This window comes from Neodiprion virginianus, chromosome 6 (assembly GCF_021901495.1).
Source record: "Neodiprion virginianus isolate iyNeoVirg1 chromosome 6, iyNeoVirg1.1, whole genome shotgun sequence".
NCBI classification, from domain to species: domain Eukaryota; kingdom Metazoa; phylum Arthropoda; class Insecta; order Hymenoptera; family Diprionidae; genus Neodiprion; species Neodiprion virginianus.
In genome coordinates, this window is record NC_060882.1 from 21,058,630 (window position 1) to 21,082,884 (window position 24,255).

General features: G+C 41.5%; 2 protein-coding genes and 10 non-coding genes across 14 annotated transcripts in view; 4 read left to right on the forward strand and 8 right to left on the reverse strand.

Annotated features, from left to right (window-relative positions):
- Nucleotides 1–21,998, forward strand: part of LOC124306975 (synaptic vesicular amine transporter) — a 32,732-nt gene extending 10,734 nt beyond the window's left edge. Inside the window, exons 2-12 of one of the 3 annotated variants that reach the window (XM_046768210.1) lie at nt 107–239; nt 4,866–5,066; nt 5,191–5,344; nt 6,150–6,292; nt 13,964–14,146; nt 14,266–14,367; nt 14,616–14,790; nt 15,379–15,430; nt 15,555–15,738; nt 16,368–16,501; nt 17,040–21,998. In XM_046768210.1, coding sequence (XP_046624166.1) covers nt 122–239; nt 4,866–5,066; nt 5,191–5,344; nt 6,150–6,292; nt 13,964–14,146; nt 14,266–14,367; nt 14,616–14,790; nt 15,379–15,430; nt 15,555–15,738; nt 16,368–16,501; nt 17,040–17,111 — 1,518 coding nt within the window. In that variant the 5' untranslated portion in view covers nt 107–121 and the 3' untranslated portion in view covers nt 17,112–21,998. Of the gene's footprint in view, nt 1–106; nt 240–4,865; nt 5,067–5,190; nt 5,345–6,149; nt 6,293–13,963; nt 14,147–14,265; nt 14,368–14,615; nt 14,791–15,378; nt 15,431–15,554; nt 15,739–16,367; nt 16,502–16,591; nt 16,843–17,039 lie in introns of those variants that run through there. The other 2 variants (XM_046768208.1, XM_046768211.1) reach the window with 2 other exon arrangements.
- Trnaa-cgc (transfer RNA alanine (anticodon CGC)) lies at nt 3,693–3,764 on the reverse strand. Its single transcript has one exon. It is a non-coding gene; the product is annotated as a tRNA-Ala (tRNA).
- Nucleotides 9,632–9,702, reverse strand: Trnag-gcc (transfer RNA glycine (anticodon GCC)). The gene has a single exon. It is a non-coding gene; the product is annotated as a tRNA-Gly (tRNA).
- Nucleotides 9,780–9,850, reverse strand: Trnag-gcc (transfer RNA glycine (anticodon GCC)). Its single transcript has one exon. It is a non-coding gene; the product is annotated as a tRNA-Gly (tRNA).
- Nucleotides 9,928–9,998, reverse strand: Trnag-gcc (transfer RNA glycine (anticodon GCC)). Its single transcript has one exon. It is a non-coding gene; the product is annotated as a tRNA-Gly (tRNA).
- Nucleotides 10,076–10,146, reverse strand: Trnag-gcc (transfer RNA glycine (anticodon GCC)). Its single transcript has one exon. It is a non-coding gene; the product is annotated as a tRNA-Gly (tRNA).
- Nucleotides 10,224–10,290, reverse strand: Trnag-gcc (transfer RNA glycine (anticodon GCC)). The gene has a single exon. It is a non-coding gene; the product is annotated as a tRNA-Gly (tRNA).
- Trnag-gcc (transfer RNA glycine (anticodon GCC)) lies at nt 13,795–13,865 on the reverse strand. Its single transcript has one exon. It is a non-coding gene; the product is annotated as a tRNA-Gly (tRNA).
- Trnak-uuu (transfer RNA lysine (anticodon UUU)) lies at nt 14,901–14,973 on the forward strand. The gene has a single exon. It is a non-coding gene; the product is annotated as a tRNA-Lys (tRNA).
- On the forward strand, nt 15,807–15,877 carry Trnag-gcc (transfer RNA glycine (anticodon GCC)). Its single transcript has one exon. It is a non-coding gene; the product is annotated as a tRNA-Gly (tRNA).
- Nucleotides 16,172–16,243, forward strand: Trnah-gug (transfer RNA histidin (anticodon GUG)). The gene has a single exon. It is a non-coding gene; the product is annotated as a tRNA-His (tRNA).
- A 10-nt stretch (nt 21,999–22,008) lies between the features above and the next one.
- LOC124307974 (uncharacterized) lies at nt 22,009–23,716 on the reverse strand. Its single transcript, XM_046770225.1, has 6 exons — nt 23,706–23,716; nt 23,549–23,620; nt 22,892–23,450; nt 22,584–22,716; nt 22,388–22,480; nt 22,009–22,238 (listed from the first exon to the last, which is right to left on the reverse strand). Exons 1-6 carry the CDS (start codon nt 23,714–23,716, stop codon nt 22,081–22,083), a joined length of 1,026 nt encoding a protein of 341 aa, XP_046626181.1. The 3' UTR covers nt 22,009–22,080.
- Between the last annotated feature and the right edge of the window lie 539 nt (nt 23,717–24,255).

Consider the following 24,255-nt stretch of genomic DNA (forward strand, 5'->3'; position numbering starts at 1 on the left):
ATCTCTTCTCGAGTCGAGAGGTCGAGAACAAAGAACGGATGCAGCTCCGGGTTCTTAAGCGTAAGACTTAATTATCTTTATTGAATTCGTTTCTCTTTTTACGCAGGAAGACGGGAGAAGGATGGGCGGCGGAGGATGGCTGGGTGGGTGGTTACAACGATGCAGGGAGTCACGACGACTCGTCCTGGTGATCGTCGCCATCGCCCTTCTCCTCGACAACATGCTCCTCACCACTGTAGGCAAGTACCTTCATCCGGAGTTTGACGTATTTCGATTTATTCGCCCCGAAAATCTGGCCAATCTCATTACTCGGTACCTACTCTGGTACTAACGCCTGTAACTAAGATCTGGAACTGACCGAGGTCTGCGTGACTTGAAACGTGAAGAGCAATTCGCACGATTAGCTTACACGGCTGGCACAGCGCCGCAATAATTGCGGTTCAGTCTCAATTCCACTTTGTTGCAATTCGTTTCGCTACTCGAAGAACTCGGATATTGTTAGCTCGGATACGGCAGCGATCGCACCTTGATCTGCAGGTTAATTGCGCCCCTTTAGACTTTTTCATCAGCACCGCAGCCTCTGCGATGTGCCTGGGAAGTTGAGGAGTCGCGATGTCTTTGACAAAAGAGACCGACGACTTCCGGCGAGGATTACTTAATTCTGGTAAATTAACCGTACAACTGCGTCTCGTACAGTTTTGCTCGTTAAAAGTTTCGCCGACGATTGTCTCGACTGGTAATACGAGTCTGTCTACACCTTCCGAAATTCGCGCGATGTATCGAAGTCGATTCTTCTACGTGACTAAATCCCTTCAATCTCGGTATACGAGCTCGACGAAAACCCGAAAATTTTGAAAATCATGCTTTGGAGTATAATGGCTTTGCTGTACAAGTTTTGCGCTTTGATATCGCGTCTTACGATCTCAGGGGTGGAAAATAATCTGAACTTTCAATAAATTTATCTCGTCGGTGAAATGGTAGATTTCAAAGTCTTCGAACTACTCTGCAAACAGATTGAAAGGGTCTGAAAACCGTAGTGAAAATCGCGGTAAGACTTTCAGCTTGACATATTCTTATACTGGGTCAAGAGTTCACCGAGGGAGGAATTTCCCTTTGTTCTCAAAATAACGCGTGAGCGTATAATGAATGTACGTACATCTGAAACTCTGTCTCTATTTTGCGACCTGGTTCCGCGTATTCGTATTTCCTTCGCTTTTGACACCTTGCGCAGCGCAACTTGTATTATAACGAGACGTTGCGTATCCCGAGAACAGATACAGCGGTATCAATTTTCAACTGCACTACAGTGTGTCTAATACCTTCGTCACCCGAAAATACGTTTGCTTTTATAATTCAGTCAGCTAGACAAATAAATTTAATCTACAAGTATGCCAGAAGACGACCCCAAAAATTTTCAGCGAAGATTTGGAACTTTCTTAAACAGTAATCGCGAAATCCGAATGATCCCAGAACGGTTTAGAGTTCCAGATGTGAAATAAATCGAATTTAATTACACGGACCAGCCTCGGAAACAGAAGGGAAAAAATTGGCAATCATATTAACGAATATTACCAAGAACAATATGGGTATATACATGTATACCGGCTGTAGCGTGGGTTCTTCCACCATAAACTCTCTTAATAACCGTGCGGCCGACCGAGATTCATTGGGATTACGACGGAATCCTCTTCCGGCGGAGAATATTCCCCAAGGAGTGCCTTATACCAACTGCGAATCTTTATTCGAGGAGGGATTGTGCATCTGCTCGAAGAAACGTCGATTACGAATTCCTGCGGTGCTTTAACGAAAGTTCGAGGAAATTTTGAAGCGATCTTGAATTTCCGAACCACGGGGCTTGCCGGGTCGAAATTGACCGCGTTGACCGACTCGGTAAATGAAAAATACCTGGAGGCTCTGACGGGATCGGAGGAAAGTTTGTTCCTCGAGAGAATTCATACACGAGTGAACGAATAACAATAGCAGCTCCCTTTAAAAATCTCTTCGTTCAGCTCACGCGCCATAGGCGAGACACGTTTAAGTCCTAAGCAAAACTTTCCATAAAAGCCACAATAAAATTACCATAAAAATGCCGCAGGTGATGCGCGCCGGCCGAAGTAATGAGAGGGAAAGGGAAAGAAGGTTGAAGGTAACGTATTGATTCTCGCTGAGAATAAGAAAAAAAAAAAAAAAAGAAAAGAGGAAGATAAGTACAGCAATTTTTCCCCCTTCTTACGCACGTTCTTACGGGAAAACTTCCACTCCACACTTACAGCCGAGGTGCAAGCACACGGTTCGGTATTTACGGGATGGCCGCTTCTCAGCAATGAATCCAATATGCCGTTTCTCAGATTCGATTGCCCCTCGGGGCGGTCATTCGTTTGTCCCTCGGTCAACTTCCTTTTACCCAGCCAGCTTTTAACCTCTCGCACCCAGCTTTTCACCGGTATGTTTAATTCATAAGCACTAGAACCAGCTCCCTTTTCCCTGAAACGAGGCAGAAAACATATGGGCCGCGGTCTGTCACGCCATGGCAATCCTGATAAGTGGTCATGCATTTATGGAGTGCCGCTGTATACGCCGCTGCTCCACGGAGTCTTGCCCAAGAGATGCTGGGGGCATCGGTGCGAATGGACCTAGCTGCTCTATGTTTTATGGAAGATTTTTTATTCCCCCGCTCTGATTTATACGCACCTAGCCACGAATCGTACGCGCGAGTAAAAATCGGCGCGATCGAAATCTCCAAGCTCGCTCGTCAGGGTCGTAAAGAGATATCTTCAGCACGGTCCTCGACTTACGGTCTTGCGGAATCTCGTCATTCCGAATGTTCGAAACTCCGAACGGTCGCTATTCCGCAGAAGCTTTGGAAAACTAGAGTGTTCCTCGTCCGTTGATCTCAGTTTCGATCTGTCGAGAATTCGACGTCTTTTTGTATCGAAACAGAAGTACACGTCATTGACTCATTTCATCAATCATTTCCCGAAGGTCTGCGTGATTGCGAGCGGATTGCAGCTCAACAGTCGACTGACCCCCTGAACTCTGATCGGTTTGACTTGCAGGGATTTCTCGAGCCTTGCGTGTTACCCGCAATTATATATTTACGAGCCTCATTTGCCTGCATGGGGGATTTGCGAAGGGTGGAAGACCACCAACTAAGTACCGTGGAACGCGTACCTGCCATTACGTACATATCGCTGCACGTCTGGTCGGTCATACCCCTAATCACTTATTCATTCCCACTTGTTGCTTCGCCGCTAAGGGGACGCACCGAAGCCCAGACCCCGCGGTTTAACTCGCCTCGCCTCGCCTTGCCTTCCTGATTCGTGGCACGAGTCGTATCGGTTTCACACCCACCCACCTACACAAGATAAGGACGGCGATATTTCCTCGCGTGATAAATACGGACTCTGCGACTATGGTTTCGGTCAACGTTGACCGTTGAAAATTTGCCGACGAATTATTGTTAATTACAAGTGTGTACAAAGGTGAATGACACGAAACGGCACGCCCGGTGTAATTATAACTCAGCGCCGATGACGGGCAGCTGCAGCAAAACACGTATAACCTGAAAGCGATGATGAAATTATCGGCAGATAGCCGCGGCTCGCGGTGAAACTTGTGAATGGGCATTTGCTGAGCCTAGATGTGAAGTGTGGGGGAATAAAAAAATTAAAAAAAAAAAAAAAATGCCTTATTGGAGGAGCTGGGATTTGAACCCAGGACTTTCAGCATGCGAAGCAGACACTCTACCACTGAGTTACACCCCCGTTAGAATCACTGGCGAAGAAACGTGCTTTTCACACATGGCTGAGAATCACTGTGGGTGAAAGGTTTCTTTTTTTATCTTTGTTTCTATTTTTACATTCTGTGATTCAACTTTTGACGCAATTGGCTTAATGAAGTAATTCTGAAAAATCGTTCACAAGTAAAAATTATACTATGATCACGGGTGACGTGAAGATACCTGATACCTACTTAGAAATTGGGCAATTGATTTTTCTAACAGGATTCGACTCGACGTTGATGAGTCTATAGTAATAAAAATGACGGGGGAATAAATGGCACGTGTAAAAACAACGTGCCGAGGGAAAAGCGTCAACACGTCAGTTTGTCTAAACTCGATACGCTTCCCACGGTCGACCCGTGTAATAAATAGAATGCTGAAGACGCGGCAAGTGTATTGGGATATGCTGTAAGCCAGGCACACACGTGTAAATAATCACAGATGTTACATGCATCCGCGCAATGTACGCTCATGTAGGTAGACGTATAACATGTGTGTACATGACACACGCGAATTCCCGATCGATTTCCAGATACAGGCTTGTTACTGTCGGATTTATTCCGTGCGAAAAACGAATCTTTTCTTGATCTTATCGTAAAGCTTGGCAACAAACAGAGCGATTTGGAGCCCGAAAACTGTCGAGCGAAGTCTGCATCGATTCTCCGTCTGCGGTACAATCTCACCCGTGTATCCAGTCGAGGTCGATTTTTCTTCTGTAATTTCCTACTTCGACTGTCATATCTATTCCAGAATCGATATTGGATTATTGGAGCGCTAATACCTAGAATTATGTTTCCTCAAGATCATGGGTTCAAAAACGACGTAGAGATCGTGCCGAAGAGGCAATATAAACATGAAGAAACTGTTCTTTAGACGATATATTGTTATCTGATTTTTCTCAAATCTCAAGTTGCTTTTGCTGCCCAGACGTCGAAATCCGAAACCCTTGGGCCCTCCAAGGCGCCAGTGGGTCCGAACAGCCCTTACAATTAGTCTCTTAGTTTATTTAAAGAAAATGATCCTTCTTCTCTTTGCATCGATTGATCTTCGTGACGAGTAAAATTAACATTGTATGCTTTCACAGTACCCATAATCCCCGAATTCCTCTACGACATCCGGCACCCGAACGCAACCCTTAGTGAACATCTTGAAGGAGCAACACAGCACACGACAACGACAACGACAACAACCCCGTTTCCTGCACCAAAATGCCAGTGTCCAAATAACGGATCGAACAACGCCCTAGAGTTTCTGGTCACAAGCACGACACCTGCAGATATTATTGGTCAGTAGTAATCGCTTGTATTTCGTTTGCTCATTTGCATCAGAGCTTTTTCATGACCGTGGTCAGTTTAAAAAATATAACGATTACGATGCGCTTGTGATATGTTCTGATTTGTAAATTGCAGGTAACATGACTAACGCGACCTCACTAAAGGACAGAGAGAACGAACAGCGTCACAAGGAACTTCTGGAAGAAACCGTTGCCGTTGGGATGATGTTCGCCTCTAAGGCTTTCGTACAACTCCTTGCTAACCCCATCGTCGGTCCACTTACACACAAGTTAGTGTTCATTGTAAAGATCTAATAACATGACTGAGATCTGCAAGGTGGCAAGATTTCAATGGCAGTAATTCGCATCACGATAGCCGAGAATTTCCACTTTAGCATTGTTAGTGTTTGTTAATACAGGTTCGGATTGTTGGCTGGGTGTCAAAATCCAGAAAAACCAAAAAGTCAACTGGTCGAAAACCTGAAGTTTTCGAGATACGAATCTTAAAACAACGAATGATCGGCGTATCGAAGTTGGGATTTTCGATAAATTACCCAGTAGAATAATTGTTTTCCCGAAAGTTCATTTAACCGAACACTCTTTTATCCGAAAAAGTATTTTCAGAACAGTCGGCATTCCGAATGGCCAAAGCACAGAATGAGGAGATACCGAAAAATGAAAGTGCCGAAATCAAAAATTGAGATCCGCTAATACTTCGAACATCCGCTAAACCAAAAAAATTATTTCTCGACAATGGAAGTTCAGAAGAAGCAAAATTACGATCCGGAAAATACAGAAAGACCAGAAAATATTTCGGTATAAATCTATGTATATATTTTTGCGTTCTCAATTTCTATTTTTCCACGAGTCATCTTTTCGTATTTTTTTTTTATCGTCTTTCTACGTTTTCAACTGACGGTAGTTCGACTTTCAGGATTTCGTCCCGTCGACTTTTTGGTCTTTTGCATTTTTCTACCCCACGCGAATTAATTTCAACGGGATGTATTCAGATTATTATACTGCTACTCGCATCGTAACAATTATGTAAATTCAGAGTGTTATGTTAAGATCGTTGTATCGTTATCTCTTTTTCAGAATCGGATACAGCATTCCAATGTTCACCGGTTTCATCATCATGTTTCTCTCTACTCTGATATTCGCATTCGGACGAAGTTACAGCGTCCTGTTTTTGGCTCGCGCACTTCAGGGCATAGGTTCATCTTGTTCGAGTGTTTCAGGTAAGCCCATCGCCAGTATAAAATCGGTGTATCAGTTTTTAAACTCCGCAATACTCCATTCGATTTGGAAATGACAATCGACGAAAATCGCTATCTGATGAGTGATGATTGCGTAATTTCCATTCCTACTTCCGTTTCCGTATTGTACGGTATCTGTGGCAAAAGAAGTGCAATTTGATGAGAAATAGAAACAGCTGGATTATCCAGGAATCGATCCCAATGGACGCGTCAATTCTTCGAGACTGGGAAATTCTTAGTTTGCAAAATTTTCCGGATGGAAAACCGACAGGAAGTAGCTTTTAAAATGAGAGGGTAACACTATTGAACTGAAACTCATATCAGAAAAAATTCTCAGGCGGTTTAGTACGTGTAAAAACTCGATTTAAATTGATCAGTGAGACTGAGTGATGGCTACGTGGAAGCCAAACGAACTGAATATGATGAATGATTATATCCGAAGTCACCCAGGAACCATCTCTAATGAAGCCAATGAAACAGTGGTGCAACTACTGAATATAAGGTGTGCATCAGTGAGAAGCGTAGCCGTAGTCAAGAAAAAAATCGGTGAAACTAAACGAGCGCACATCGGCCAAAGGTGGGAATTCAAAACAACACCAGAATGAACGCCGGGAGGTATAAAACTACTGCTGAATAACTACAAACAGGCAGATAATACATCTATTTCCTGAAAGAACCCAGAAGGTCGTGGCACAAACATTATGAGATTATCCACAAGTGTATGTATTATGAAACTGGCGATATTCCGCTCGAATTTAAAGAAGACGAGGAAGGGGAAGAGGAGGAAGAAGAAGACGAAGAAAGTGTACCTGAACCAGAGCAAGGTCATCATCATCAAAATGACAACACGGAGCCCTCACCCACCGTACCACCAACACACATAGACATTTCAGTGACTTTCCGTAACAAATTCTACACTATATGGAAAAAACCACTCAACAGGCGCAACGATCCAGAATAAAAACAATCCGCGGGTATATTGACAAGGTCTTGAAAGACAAAATCAACTACTTGAAATAAAAACATCACAGAAGGTATACAAAAGAAATCTTTGCACGCAGGAATATATGCAGCAGGCATCTTACTCTCATGTAAGAGCAGCATTAACACGCAGCACTAAAAAACTTTGCGTACATGGAAAGAAAGGCACAAAGTCTTGGAAGGCAAATAACCAGGGAATTTCAGTGTTTATGTACAAGACGTTCTCCGCAGCCAGGAAACTACTCGTGGAAAATATCGTCAAATACATGAAGAGTGAGACAATTTTTTTTAGCAGATAACATGCAAGCTCGAGAAAAGCTGGCTAATCTACGTGGTACGACTTCTCAAGAGCATACGATTCTGTATACCATTGGCTGCTCAGGAGACTCGTAGACGCGCTCCCAGTCCATCGGAAAGTGAGGAATACGATCAAGAGTGAGAAGAGCGTGCTGAAGATGTGCGCGATGACTATCGAGGTAGGCAATAAAAAACGAGGCCCATATACATCCAAAGGGGCGTATACTGCGGAAACACTGTGAACCCTCTCCTCGTTGTACTCGAGACAGCCTGTGTAATCGATGCCATAAAAAACAATAGGCAAGTCATCAAAACATCGAGAGGGAACCAGGAAATGGCAGCCTTCATGGATGACGTCAAGTGCCACGCCCCATCGAGAAAATCAACTGAAGAGATAAACCAATGTGCTGCGAGACGCTGCTGGAGAACTCGGACTTCTCACTCAATGGATGAAAATGCGGAATCTCTTCGAGGCAAGAGGCAAATGACAACCAGTAAGAAGAGGATGAGGAGCAGCAACAACCGGACATCCCCTGCGTCCTGAGGATCTAGAAAGGATATAAATAGTGAGGACTCTACCAACACCAGAGAGACACGCCGATCAACACGGATATTGCGACCGAAAAGATGCACCTCCAAATCAAGAAGATCCTGAGCTCCAAACTTGCGCCAGTACAAAAGATCCAACTCCTCAATTCGACACTCCTCCCTTTGGCGGTATATATCATGGGCAATTTGTATCCCAACGAAAGAAGATCTAAGACACTGAAAAGATGCTTCCAAGCCGCGAAAGATCTGCGGAAATTACTTATTGACAAGCACCTTCTCAACAAAACAACCATGAGAGTAAACATATACCTACCAACAAACAAGGATGGACTGGGCCTCAACAGAGCTACAGTACATGAGGAAGTATACCTACTTACGCGAGCACGAAAGCAGGAGAGTAACGAGAGCCAGGTACGAGAGACTCATGCACGCCGAGTGGAGAAATCCGATAACAGTCGCGGAATACGTCCTGACCAAATATAAGCTTCAGTGGCCACTGCGGAGAGCCGCAGAATGCGTCACGGATTACAGTTGTATCATGGCCAAAGAAGCCCAAGAAAGCCAACAAGACCTCATGGCTGAATGAGCTGTATCTATGCACTACTTGAGAATAGTAGAAGAGAAAGCTGAGACCACCACCTTTCCAGCTCTGACCTCCTTGAAGATGGAAGACTGGATAGTCGCTGGTATACACGGAGCAACGGAGGAACAAATCAACGACCTTGGCGTGAACACGACGAATAGAAGAAGATGTAGATTCGGCCGCCAAACAGACAAAACAGCGTTCACGCCCGGACACGGTTTAATCGTGTTCTGGATGCTCACGAAAATCCTCGAAGCAACAAAAGTGCCAGATGAGATTAAGGCAGAACTGTGATACGGGAGAGCAACAATCTGGGTGAGATTTCAAAGGGAGTAAAGGTACATCAAAGTACGATCAGGGATGAGGATCCAAACTGACCCCAGCGTCTTCCACAACAGACGAGACGTATTGGTAATATTTAAAAGCCCGAATAAAGTGTACGTGTTCGAGATCGCGTATCACACCTCCACACTATCAGACTCCAAAATCGGATAAAAAAGACACGATACGCAAAGAATTCCCAATCCAGTCCAAATGCCCAGTCCAGCTGACTGTGGTAATAAGAGGATCATATGAAGAAATTTTGCAAACGCCACAACATCAGGCGACAGTAAAAAGTTTCAGAGTTGGGATTCTCGGAGAAGAGGCTGAAGACGATGTGAGAGAAGTGCACCACGAGTGTAGCTACGGCATCTGCGGAGATGATCATGCAGAGAATGACGACGCGGACACCAACGAATTTTAATAACTGAGCATGGAAATATGGTATGGCACCTTGTAAGGGCCCAGGTAGGTGGTATGTGGTGAATATTACTCAATAAACAATTTTGAACCACCAATGCTGATTCACAGAGCATCGCAGAATTCAATCAAGATGTTCCAGCTGAGTAACTGAGTAAAAAAATATAAACTGCATCGGCCGGGAATCGAACCCGGGCCGCCCGCGTGGCAGGCGAGCATTCTACCACTGAACCACCGATGCTGATACTCAAATCACCGGAAAATTCACTAAATATAGAATTTTCCACCAACCGTGTAACTGAGTATAAAAATGTGAATTGCATCGGCCGGGAATCGAACCCGGGCCGCCCGCGTGGCAGGCGAGCATTCTACCACTGAACCACCGATGCTGATACTCAGGTCACCGGAAAATTGACTGAATGTAGAATTTTCCTCCAACCGAGTAACTGAGTATAAAAATGTAAATTGCATCGGCCGGGAATCGAACCCGGGCCGCCCGCGTGGCAGGCGAGCATTCTACCACTGAACCACCGATGCTGATACTCAGGTCACCGGAAAATTGACTGAAGGTAGAATTTTCCTCCAACCGAGTAACTGAGTATAAAAATCTGAATTGCATCGGCCGGGAATCGAACCCGGGCCGCCCGCGTGGCAGGCGAGCATTCTACCACTGAACCACCGATGCTGATACTCAGATCACTGGAAAATTCACTGAATGTAGAATTTTCCTCCAACCGAGTAACTGAGTATAAAAATGTAAATTGCATCGGCCGGGAATCGAACCCGGGCCGCCCGCGTGGCAGGCGAGCATTCTACCACTGAACCACCCTAGAAACCCTATCATGGACGGAAACTTCATACTGGCAAAGTATGAAATAAACCTCCCAGAAAGACTCACAAACCAAAGTATTATACAATACTGCAGAAAAATCGCTACAGCCATCGCAGAAAGCCAGCTCTCAAACCTGAAAGACGAGTGGAGCACTGCGATGCACTATGGTAGACTGGTAGTAGAGAAAGAACAATGCATCAAATTCCCTGCGCTAAAGAGTATGCACATAGAGGACTGGACAACAAGAATCATAAGATGTGCAGCAGAAGAACAAATCTACCAACTAGGAGCAAATCCTACGGCCCGACGCAGGTGTCGATTAGGATGTAACAGCAACGAAAACGCATACCACGTGATGTCCGGATGTATTACGCCAGCATACACAACGAGGCACGATCACGTCGTTTATCGGATCCTAAAAGCGATCCTGCAAGGAACCAACGCTCCAACCACAGTGCACTTGCAGTTGCATTACAAAAAAGCCAGCTTGGTAGCCGACTACAACTGGGGGCCCAGACGAGTTGAGGTGAGAGCAGGACCGAAAATTATAACTGACCCGGAACTATACCACAATCGACCGGATATTGTCGTGCGCATGACTAACGCGGACGTGGTGCATGTTCTGGAGATCGCGGTCGCCCACCTCCAGAACATCCAAACTCAAGAGAAGGTGAAGATAGTTAGGTGAAGATACAGCAAAAACTCAACTTATCTACGTCAACGATTCTAACCACACACAAGTACATCGAGACTACAACCTTCTTGAGGCACTCAGCCAAAGGTACAAGTGCTCTGCCAAGCTAGGCGTATTAATCTTTGGTGCATTGGGAAAGATACTGGAAACGTAACATCTACGGGCAGCATCTAACATCCTGAAAGCCATGGGGGTCCATAACATCGAACGTCTCTTGGAGAAATGCGGCCTGACAGCACCCAACGAGACAGCGAAAATCCTGATGCGGCGAATGAACCTCAAATAAAAATATCTCAAAGTTTGTGTACTCCCGGGGCGAGCGCTTACAGCGACGACTCGCTACCGAGGATTTACCTCACTCAGCTGAGAATTGTACATTCCTTTTGCCAAGGTCAAGAAATTGCTTGTATTTTCAGAGTCCTCGATAGATATGTAAATACATATGTGCAATAAATCTGAACCACCGTTTCTCGAACAGAGAAGACGTGTCGAATTTTCCGCGGCCGAGAGCTCCCGGATAGGAGCCTATCGGATGGAATTGTCGTACAAACGTGGATTACATACACGAGTTTGAGTTCATAAAAGACAATATTTTAACGACATAACACTCGTGGGTGCATTAGGACGCACGTTACAATTCCCTAGTGAAGTGAGTGAAGTGCCATGGCGACCTGGAAGCCATGCGAACTTGAGGTGATAGAAGAACACATTCAACAACATCCAGGAATTAGCACTCTCCAAGACTACGAGAGAGTATCACGGCTGCTGAAGACCCGATACGCTGCGCAAAGATCAGTAGCTGCAATCAAAAAGGAAATAGGCAACATCAAACGATCGCGAACGGAAGAGAGGCGAGTAAACAAAAGACCCCCGGAATGGACCCACGCCGAACTAACGATTCTAGTAAACAGCTATACAAACGCGCAGGGAGAGAGCAAGGTCGCAAAGATCAGGCAAATATTGCACCTCTTCCCAGAGAGATCTCAAAAAGCAATCGCTCAAAAACTGCGCCATGAATTCCCACAAGTATACTACCAAACTGGTGAAATCGCACCAGAGTATAGAGAGATACCGGAAGAAAGAGGGATCGATGATGAGGGCGACGCCGACAACGAAGCCGAGCCAACCGAACCGGTGGTGGACATTCCTGAGGCGCGAGAACAACAACAGCGAGAAAACATAAACATTGAGCTCACTAATGCTCTCCCCGTAACGCCGACACACATTACCATCTCAGAAACATTTTGAAGTAAATATCGTGCGATCTGGCATCAAGCAAATAAGAGCAAGCGCAAAACCAGGATAAAACCCATGCGCTCTCACATCGACAAAACTCTTACAGAGAAAATCGACTGCATACTGGATGAGCTGATGTATGAAATAACAACAGCGCGATCTTCGGAATCGACGCGACAGAAACATCTAAAATCAGCGCTAATCGTTGCGGGAGTTACACTGTCACGAGAGAGCAGAAAGCGAGAGAGAGCCCCACCTGCGTATGTGTACACACAAAGAAAAGCGGAACGGCTGAAGAAACAAATACAACGGTCACGAGACCTGCAAAACATAACATCCCACGGTAGGCTCGATATAAAGGTAAAGAGCCCCACGCGCTACATACGCAGGTCAAAGATGAGCCCGGCTCAGTTCATTCGAATAGGAAGTGAACGCCTACGAGCACTCGAAATGAAAATTGAAGTGCAAAAGGCACAAGCTAAAGCTCTCACCGTCCGGGAAAATTTCGCGGAAAAGCCCTCGGCTGACGTAATCGCACCGCGAGCAGAACAAAAAATGCCAAACCCGGAGGAAACTCTACAGCACTATCGACACGTGTATACCGCATATGAACACGGCAACGACTCGCGTGAGACGCCGATCTTCGATCGCTGGATCGAACGGATGAAAAAGTACAGACGCAACACCGATGCAGACACACACCTATATCCTTGATAAAGCGAGAGAGTCGCTAGCCAAGGCGTACAATTGTCTTGGCGAATTATCTTGACCACGTGCTTTGTCGATTGTTGGCTCTTTCCTTTAAACTCCAGGGACTCTTGAATGCTGAGATGGCGGAGAATTAATTTTTGGACTCGTCAGGTGGTCAAATCGATCGGGATATGCCAACGGTATACAGTCCACGTTCCCTTCCCTTTCCTCCTTCTCTTGTTGTTATGGATTGTCACCCAACTGGTCTCTTCAACGTCCCCGGAGAGAAAGAGAAAGAGATCACGTTGTCACCGAAGATCTTCCCCCCTTTCGCTGGCCGAGCGAGTACCGCGACCGTATCGGCAATCAACACCACTGGGCGCCGCGTCACCTGTCTCCGCTCATCTGACATTTTAGTGGCCTAAGAAGGCCGCGAATATTCAAATTCCGCATCGCCCCTTACAAGCGCTTGTTGATTAACAACATCATGGGATTTATCAAGGGAGAGAAACATCTACGCGAGGGTGACGTGAGAGCGCGTATAATTCTAATATACAAAAGTGAAGATCCTGACCGTCCGATGAACTATCGCCCCATTGCGCTTCTGAACGCAGAGTACAAGATCCTCACAGCAACGATCGCTGCCATCCTGTTGGATCACGTAGCGGATTGGATGATCCCCAAGCAACAACTTGCGAGAAAAAATGTATGGGGCACGGTTCAGGGACTACTCTGGAAGAAAGCTTGCACCCAAGTGGCTAAATTATCGAGGGCCACCAATTACTCCGCCTGGACCACCGATGCAGATACTCTGATCACTGGAAAATTCACTGAAGGTAGAATTTTCCTCCAACCGAGTAACTGAGTATAAAAATGTAAATTGCATCGGCCGGGAATCGAACCCGGGCCGCCCGCGTGGCAGGCGAGCATTCTACCACTGAACCACCGATGCTGATACCCACATTGCCAGATGACACCATTATCCAGTATCTGCGAGTCTCAACAACGATAATAATCTGCAGTAACATTGGGCTCGTTCTTTGATTCCAGGCATGGGCATGCTGGCTGAAAGGTACCAAGACGACAAAGAGAGGGGAAACGCAATGGGCATAGCTCTGGGGGGTCTCGCCCTCGGAGTGCTGATCGGCCCACCCTTCGGCGGCGTGATGTACGAATTTGTCGGAAAGTCTGCCCCGTTTCTCGTCCTCTCTGCACTGGCCCTTGGCGACGGTTGTGAGTTGTCATTTAATGCGCAAAATTAACGCACGACCAATTTTGTGTAAATTTTATGATTCCACTATGACGCGGTAATGTAATAATTACTTTACTTACATTAATCGAGATTTCATCAGTGTTGCAGCTCCTCATGCTGCAGCCATCGGTCGTCTACACCGAAGCCGATCCACCATCCCTTAAAGCCCTCGTCACTGACCCTTACATCATTATCGCAGCAGGTGGGTTCTTCGGAGTTTATGAGTGAATCGAATGTGCGGAATTTATGTAACTTTTTTACCGCAATGATTTTTTTCCTTTCCTCTCTAATCGCATAATTAACGTATAAAAGGATTTATGCATTCTTAAACAAACTGCAACTTTACCCAGGTGTAAAAAATAGACAATTTCTAAAATCTCAGAAGAAACGAGAATCAGCATACCTTCAAGAAATTCCAAACTGGTATAGAAACCTTTTTGTAAATTCCAGGCGCAATCACATTCGCGAACATGGGTATCGCTATGCTAGAGCCGAGTCTGCCAATATGGATGATGGACACGATGGGAGCGAGTCGTTGGAAACAAGGCGCAACGTTTCTTCCTGCCAGCATAAGTTATCTAATTGGAACTAATCTCTTTGGACCTCTAGCGCATAAAATGGGCAGGTACGTATTTACTTTGCCTCTATCATCTGTCAATATTATTGAATTCGATTTACAGTTTAAAGCCGATGAAAAGTGCTATAAATTAGTCATTTAACGCAGCAACGACAGGAGCCCGGATAGCTCAGTCGGTAGAGCATCAGACTTTTAATCTGAGGGTCCAGGGTTCAAGTCCCTGTTCGGGCGGTAATTTTTTCTTTTTTTTGATCGTATTACTTTCCAAATTTCATTCTGTTCATCAATTCATTCATCGACTAATCTACCTGTAAAATTCATTTAATTATTGTACGTGAAATTTGTAAGATCTATATTTTTGTTACATTTTTCATAATTTAATATGTTTGATACAGAATCGTTTACAGGAATTTAAAATTCAGTATTTAAGAAGAGCCTGAAAGTATGTTTTGGTTGAAAATAACAAATACTTTCAGTCTGATATTTGAAATTTTCAACTATTATACTGTTGACACGTGTTCTTAAATTCTGAAATTGTGAAATTCACTTATTTCTGCGAACCTCGAGAGTTAATCACCTGAGACGACTAATTGTAAACGGTATTCTCGCATCCATTTCGACTGTTTATTATTTCAGATGGCTCGCCTCAATGATCGGACTCGTTGTTATCGGAGTGTGTTTGATGTGCGTAAGTAAATATCCAAACAATCCTCAATCGTGCTTCGGCAAGAACGAAATGCAAGCTAATAGAGAAAGACCGAAAAAAATCGCGATTTTGTTTAACGTCAAAATTCACGTAACATTTCCCGCAGATCCCATTAGCCACGAAAATTGACCATCTGATAGTCCCAAATGCGGGTTTGGGATTCGCTATTGGGATGGTTGACAGCTCGATGATGCCGGAACTCGGCTACCTTGTTGACATCCGGCACTCGGCCGTTTATGGAAGCGTTTACGCTATTGGCGACGTCGCATTTTGCCTGGGATTTGCTATCGGTGAGTTAATTTCGTTCCTTCTTTGTTACACATTGTACATTTTGATTTACGTTACACCACAGTCATCAGCATCGGTGGTTCAGTGGTAGAATGCTCGCCTGCCACGCGGGCGGCCCGGGTTCGATTCCCGGCCGATGCAATTCTTTTAATCTCCGCTTTCTTTTATTCTTTCAACGACAACGATAAGCAATCCATTCCACGTCAGTCTATTTTAAATCCGACATCATACCTTTTTTTTCAAGCTTCTATGAATATTTACGTAAAAAGTCAACAGTATTACCTCGAATAATATCTAATTATCAATCAATAACATCTGTATTGAATTTAAAGACATCCATATTATGCAAAGTGCCAAGTTGAGCTGTCACGGTTCACTTCAGTTAGTTTATCATTCATATCAATTCGTTGAGAGTCGCTATCAAGTCCTCTGGTAGCCGTGATCGTCTAGTGGTTAGGACCCTACGTTGTGGCCGTAGTAACCCAGGTTCGAATCCTGGTCACGGCAATGTGCACATCACATTGTCACGGCAGAGGTTTACTTTTTTTTTTCCTATTTCAGACTCATTGCTATTTGTACACTTTTCATTTCATTTCTAATTATCGTTTATCCAATATTATTAATTTTCCAGGACCGGCATTGAGCGGGACGTTAGTAAATACGATAGGATTCGAATGGATGCTGTTCGGTATTGCTATACTGAATTTCTTGTATGCTCCTCTCATGTACTTCCTGCGAGCACCGCCGACGAAAGAAGAAAAGAAGGTAGCTACTGGACTTATAAATTTACAAATTTACTTCCAAAAATGCATGATTTTTTTCACACATTTTATGTTTACCTTCAATTTTATTTAGAGCGTTGGTTTGTCAGTTGGATTTTAAGTTGCTTCAGTTGATGTAACTACATTTCAGCTGAGTTCATCGTATTAGTTTTTGAATTTTTTATGAAAGAAGTGAGAAAATGACAATAATAATGGAGAAGATAACGGAGTTCGACATATTTTTACCATCTTATTTCTAATAATGCACTTTACCGAGGCAGTTGACATCATTATATTTTACGTATTTTATTTATATACATCATTATCCGCATACAAGTTTCTGTACGATAATAAAGTGCTTCTGATTTTTATTTCGGTTTGCTTTAATTTATTTATCTTACTCACGTACCTTATCTTCAGGTCAGTACATATGATTGGAATTATCTGTTGTTGTTTTTCTTCTGCCAACTACTGGTATTTAATTAAGACCAATTGATGGTACCGATTATAACAAAAATAAATTACTCACTATTTTGTTTCAGTCTTTAATTATTGGTGAAAAATCTTCCGTACGATACGTAACTTACCAGAACGAAGAGGATGGCGAACAATAGGTTAGTAGTAAATTATTACACGAATATTGATCTTGGTATATGTATTAAGAACCGGCCTCGATCGATTCGACTATGACTGTTATAATTATTTCGTATACATCAACGATGATTTACCGTGAGTTTCATGCACATGGAATGGATATAGGTACGTTGCATATTTATGAAATTAGCAAATTTTTTTTCTTTTGATTCGTTTCGTTTGATGTTCATTTCGAAGTCTGATTCGAAAAAAGATTCTATACGCTTTCTCCGCATCAAATTATACCTTCATATTTATATATAATTGATAATAAAGGTTTACATTATGTATGCAGTTTCAGCAATTCAAATATTACATGAGTTGTAGTATTGATAAATACTAAAGCTGTAGTTGATTAGATACTTAAGTAGCGGAAATATTCGGGGTAGAATAGCTGTAGGCTATAATAATGTGTTTACAATAGTGTAAGTACAATATTCAAAACAAAAACGGTGCAATATATACAAGGCATTATACTCCACGCACGGTTTACTAAATTTTAAGAGAGATGACATTAAAATTTTAGATGACACGATCACGATATACTTGTATTAAAGCATACATGAGATACATAAATTAATAACAATCTATTATAGAGGAAGCTTCTCGTAAAAATAGATTACATATGCATGGGGTAAAAACATATATCGCTGTATATCGTTACGATTTAGAGGGTACATGTGATGAATCGTAGAAAAAAAAACAAGGATTTCGAACTCGAATGTTGTAAAACTCCACAAAAAAAGTAAAAAAATTAAAAAATGTTGAAATACAAAAAAAAAAGACAGCAAATCTTATGCAGTAGTTGAGTAATAATCGTTGTTGTAATTCAAGATTACAATATATACTACTATAATTAAAAATCAGGACGGCAAACATGAAATGGACGTAACCACAAGCAAAATTTATTATTCCGGCACAAATCCTTATGTTTGCTAATTATTTACGAGGTGAAAGTTTTTCGTTTATTCAAAATTTGCAAAAATAAAAGAGGCACCGCCCAGCGTGGATTCCTTGAATGGCTGCAAGGAAACCGGGCGATACACAAGCAGCTGGGTATTATGAAGAGTCCTCAAAATTCTACGATTATAAAATCGTTCGTGTAATTGGTGTGAGAATCAAAATGATAAAAAGACGAAATCGAAAAATACAACCCTCTGAATAAGTGGCAACGAATATTGGATTCGCAAGTGATCCGGAAGCAGCGAGTACTTATCGGTCATGAGGAATTAATTTTTTCCCTTTTTTTCAATCGCACAGCATGACGAAAAGGCTCGACGAATTTTCGAATATTTCGAGTTTTACGGATGAAGAAGTAATAAAAATGTATTTGCGGCGCAAACTGTCGCGATTGTCGGTGCTAGCTCGACGGGTTTGTGGGAAAGAAAAGATTGCAGGTCTCGGATAAAACGCAATAGTTATGGCTCCGTAGAACGTTCGTAGAAGCAATACATCATATTATACGTAATACTGTATAATACATGAGTATTCGTTAGCTAATACATATATATATATATCTATATGTATAACTTAGAAAAATTACGATCTCTGTTCAATGTCTGTTCTGTATTTGAGTCATTGAACTTGAATATGATGCAAGACTTACCGCAGTACTTAATTGATTAATTAGATTGCGTTGTTAAGTCCAAGAAGGAAAATTATTGTTTCCCATATAATCGCAGAAAAATTTGTGTCGAGATCCTAAGCTACTACAAGTACCAGTTGCATGCGTTATACCTATATTAAATATTACATATATATATATGTATACTATAAATGTGTGTATTCATTGAACGTGCAGATTTAGGAATAGAAAGTTGTCTATATAATACACGACAAACATCTCATCTATGATAATATACTCGCGTGTCATAGATATACGTATATATGTTTATGATCGTTCGGTGTGTTAAAAAAACTATTCTTAGTGCAAAACTGCGCGCTGACATTCCATATATGTAGCTGCACCGTGTATAACGGATGTTTAAATATTTGTCTATGCTTATCCGCGTAATATTATATACAGGTATATATTCCACGTATAATGAGAATCAAATTATCGTGAATCTGTGTCTACGAGCTTAATAATAATATCTGTGCAAGTCTCGAGTATAACGAAAAGTTATTATGCGTGTTTAAAAGGAATTATTCGTGTTGTGTAGTCACAAGGGGCCAGTCGGAGGGATTAGACAATGTTGAATTACGACACCGGAGACTATCGGCTAGTACGCACATCCGTGTTTGCGCTGCATTCGTTTGGAAAATCAAACGGGGTCGCTTTGCGCGGCTACTCCCAAGTACGATAACGCGAGTCAATTTAGTTCGAGGTTTCGTGGAGCCTGGTCTGATCATCGAAGAAATTTGCATGCACGCTTTTAAAATCCAAAATAGCGAATCATTCGCACCTGGCACAATGAGCTTGGCTCGGCTCGGAGCGGCTGTTTATTGTATAATTATACCCAAGGTGATGATGTATTCACAGTAAAGATACTCCGTAGATCGTCTACGTATACATATATACGTTACCAAATTGATCATACTATATTTTTGACGATGTATCATATAATCAGATCACTGCTGCTGAGATACCTTTAGAAATGTTCTTATCTAAATATATTCTTCTCCATCTTCTTCTTTCATTTCCGCATTATCTACACTACTTTTCCATGCGGATACTCGTTCATAAATTATAATTTTTTACAACATGCTTCATCGATACGTAGTGTATTTTCATTTGTACATTGTCCGTGTTAATCGACAAAAATTATGCAAAAATTACGTTTCCAAAGATTTTTTTTAACAATAATTTTTTTCACATTACTGCTACGTTGCGAATGCTTAGTTTATTATACACATATACGTTTATCATTCATTGCTACCTAACGGAAAGGAAGAAATTATATCATTCCGTAAAGTGAATTATATATTATACTGATGCGGCAATAAATTAATATGTTGCCATCGCTAGATATTCGAATTGCCGATGCAATCAAATGGTACAAGGCCCTGTATAGAAAGACGAGTTGTAGCGGGCAGTTGAAAAGACAACGAACGTATTTATATATATATATATATATAACCCTATACTATGATTTTTAGTGTAACCTAATTGTGTATGCGTGATAAATTATTGTGTTTGATCTGGAAAAGAATGTCCTTCATGTGCAGCAGTAGCCAGCGTTATGTTCATTTCCGAGTTATAAGGGTTAAAGAAAAAAAGAAAAAATAATCAAGGAAATAACTAACAAATTTTTGGAGTAACGCGCGTGCACTAGTTGTATAAATAAGTAAAATTAATCATAAATCCGTACGTATAATAGGTACATTATGATACCTGGATATACATACTATAACTGTACTAATAATTAGCGATTAAAAATTTACCCGTTCCGTCGCAGTATGTATGTATTCGCTTCCCGGCGCTGTTAATTATTCTTTCATCTCTTTATGGAACCATCGCATTTTTTTGCGAGGTATACAAGAGAAAATTTAGAATTTAATCATCGAATGTTATGAATTTTTATTTATTTATTTATTTTTTTTCACTCTCTTTTGGAAAAGAAAATTTCCGTATGTCATTTATACCTCGACGTAAATTATGTACATACCACTTGCAATTTTATTGAAATTTACGTTCGGTTACCAATTCATAATGCAGATAGAAATACTCACCAATTGATATTGGACAAACTTTACTAATAATACTCTCGTGATTATCGACGAAGTTGTTTTTTTTTTTCTTTAATTTTCACCTACTTACGCACATGATAAAGTACAGGATGAATTGTTCGATCATTTTTGATCCCGAGTATTTTTTTCGTTTAATAGAAGTGGAAGTAACTCGTTGAGGGCTGCTATTGTGAACCGACAATAAGCAAAAAAAAAAAAGCACAACTCCTTGTAACTAAAATTTGGGAGGATATTTCGCCACTTTGCTTGAAAAAAAACGATAATAATGTAATGATTACTTGTTTCAATTGCGACTGTTACACGTTACGCCTGATTTGTTTTATTTTATGCCTCTGTTTGTAATTAGTTTTTCGTTCCAAAGCCGCAAGGCAGTTTTGAGTAACCGTCGCCTATCGTTTGCCGTAATTCATATCGCGTGAATAAATTATTAATCGTATATTATATTGTAATATTTAACCAGCTGGTGTATGGGTCCGATTTTTGCCTGTGTAATAAATAAAGGCGTGTTCTTAAAAGATTATGTATATTCATCGAATTATTTCGAATCATGTACAGCGTTTAAAATATCATGTCATAATATTCTATTCATGTAGAGCATCGAAAATTACACCAGCTCCGAGCTCTGCCAAATCCGCTTGATGTGAAATTGTTATATTTATTGACAACAACCTTCAAACGATTGGCGATCTCTTATCGTTAAAATTATAATACATGATATTATATTTATAGTAACCAACTACCTTGATAAAACTGTATAACGATGTATAGATATGATGTGTATAATAGATCATTTTACGACGGGTATCACCTTGCATGGGAACTCTATGTATAATGTATATTGTTACCAGTATTATTGTTAGATATTGTTTCCATTCTCATTGTTAGAATAATCATTGTTGCAAGAGTATTTATGAATATCGTCTGCTTTGAAATGTTGAAAACTGTAAGCATATTCGTGATATAACGAAATATGCGGCGACACTGTGTACTGGAAATGATGAATGATAAAACTGCAGATCGAAAAATTATATAAAATAAAGTAAAATAATCAGAGCAACTAATCTCTAATCACGTGAATACGATGTGTACCGAAGTTTAATGTATATGTATGTCACGTATGTATATCTACATATATATATGAGAAATGTGCTGAAGCAAATAAATCAATATAAACCACACGCGAGGTGATTGCAGTGATTGAAAAACTTTATTCAAACATGCCACGCACAGTATATGAAATTTTCAACAAAATTACATTACTTAATCATTTTGCAGGTTTTCACCGGCCACTGTGATCGGCGCATTCAAATAATCCGTCAACTCCGGGGGAATTTCTTCGTATGTCAAATCTCCGTTGGACATTTTATGAACGTACTCCAACATCTCGATGGTCGAGCTCATCGTCTTTTGAAGCTCGTCTGGAACATCGTTAATTAATTTGAAGCAATGTGTTTTAGGTGCATCCGAACATCCAAATGCAGCTACTGTGTCTAATCTGTAGTAGATTCGTTTGCCTAGCTGCAGGCGTCAAGTGATAAGTTTCACCGAAAACTCTCGGTTAAATTACCTATTGCTGGATGAGACACCGACGATAAATCGACGGGTGAGACAGGCCCTTTTATGTCGCCAGCTTCTTTCATTAGCAGAAACGTATCCTCGTCTAATGAATGCGCAAAAAAAAAAAAAAATGATGACGATTTTAAGAATCATGCAGCATCGTTTCTCTCTGAGATAATTATTATTTTCATTTTCGTTCGACATACCGTAGTTCATGTCTCTCAATAAAATCATCCTGTTTCTTTCTGTTATAAAGTTTACGTCCTTGATTCGCTGATTCGTTTTTTCCAACAGTGATCGATTTAGCTCGACGCGTTTTATTAGCGACGCTAATTGAAGCTGAAACATTTCAACATAATTATTTCCCACACGTTAACACGAATTTTTCTTCAAATACCATTTCTGCGCCGTCACAAATTCTTCCGAGCTACTGAATGCGAACTTTTCACAGTACATTTGAAAACTGAAACGATGATAATCGTGATATAAAAATCGCAAAATCCTAACACCTTACGTCAATATCGGTTGGGTCCAATTCCTGGTCGCAAATACCCTGCGTAGTGAGTTTTCGCTTCTCATTTTGAGGATCGTCGATAATATCGGTAAGGAAAGAAAATGGCTTGGCCGTGTTGGAGTCAATTCGAGCTAGAGTTTTTCTAATATCGTCGGGTGTCATTACGTCGACGTCGTAAATTGTCTTCGCCGGCTTTTTCGTCTGTAAAAGCGTCTCGACGCTTCCTTCACACTGAATCAACTCGTCGAAAAACTTTTTTTTCTGATTAGATTTAGATTTTTGCCTATGCGAAGTCTCATCGAACTCCCGTTTATCATTCTTGCTCGATATTTCCGAGGATGGCGTTGTCGAACTTTGGTCAATCGACGACGGGTTTTTATTCGCCACTCTCAGTTTTTGATCATCGGTCGCTTTTTTTCGTGTAATTAATTCCAGCGTTACATCAGGCTTCGCTTCCTTAGGGATCGACTTGTTCGCAGATAATTCAGCATCATCGCGTGGAATCAAATTCAGTGCAGAATTCGCGGACCACGATGATCTGTTTTTACCACTTTTTTCGCTAGGGTTTTCGAAAATTCATAGTTGTCATGCATCAAACGTAATATAATTTCTTATTTAAACTAATGACTTATCTCGCTATAATAATATCGAACCCACCAATTAACTCTGGTTGCTATCTTAGACACGGGTTTGTTGTTGCTCTTCGTTGTAGCAGATTTCGTTTCTCTCCTGTGAATTTACGAAATAAACAGGTTCATAATGTCAAATGAGCGTTTGTTTAACGGCAAATCGCACAAAATTCTCGATAGCTCACCACTTGTTCATGATTGCAGACTCGTCTGCAGTAAGTTGAGTGATACGTTAACCTCGCAACAAATTTAGTCAAGAGCTGAACAACTGAACTGCACGGTTGAACGGCTGGCAATGGAACAGGTGAGATCTACAAATTGTTGCTATGGAATACATTATACAAACCTAGCGGATGTTTGGTCAATGTAAGCGACTGCGGGTTGTCGGGTTATACAAGAAAGCAGCCAGCTACAATAATTTACTCATTGAACAAATATCACCTTACGATAGAACGGAAAGATTGTGATAACAGTTCACGGAGAGGAAAGAATTCTTGAACCAACAAAATAAATTTCGTTGGAGTCCATTTATTACAAAATAGTATTCCTTGTTTGTTCAAAATCCAATAACTTCAATTCAACAATTTCGATAAAATTAGTTTGTCAGAATGATTGAATCAAGCGAATTCCTTAATTCGAGAAAAGCCTTTTTCTTGTCGCGACCGAGTCAAGTATTAATTCGAGTGAACCTTCTGATGTGTTTCCGAAATTGAGTCAACTACACACCATTTCATT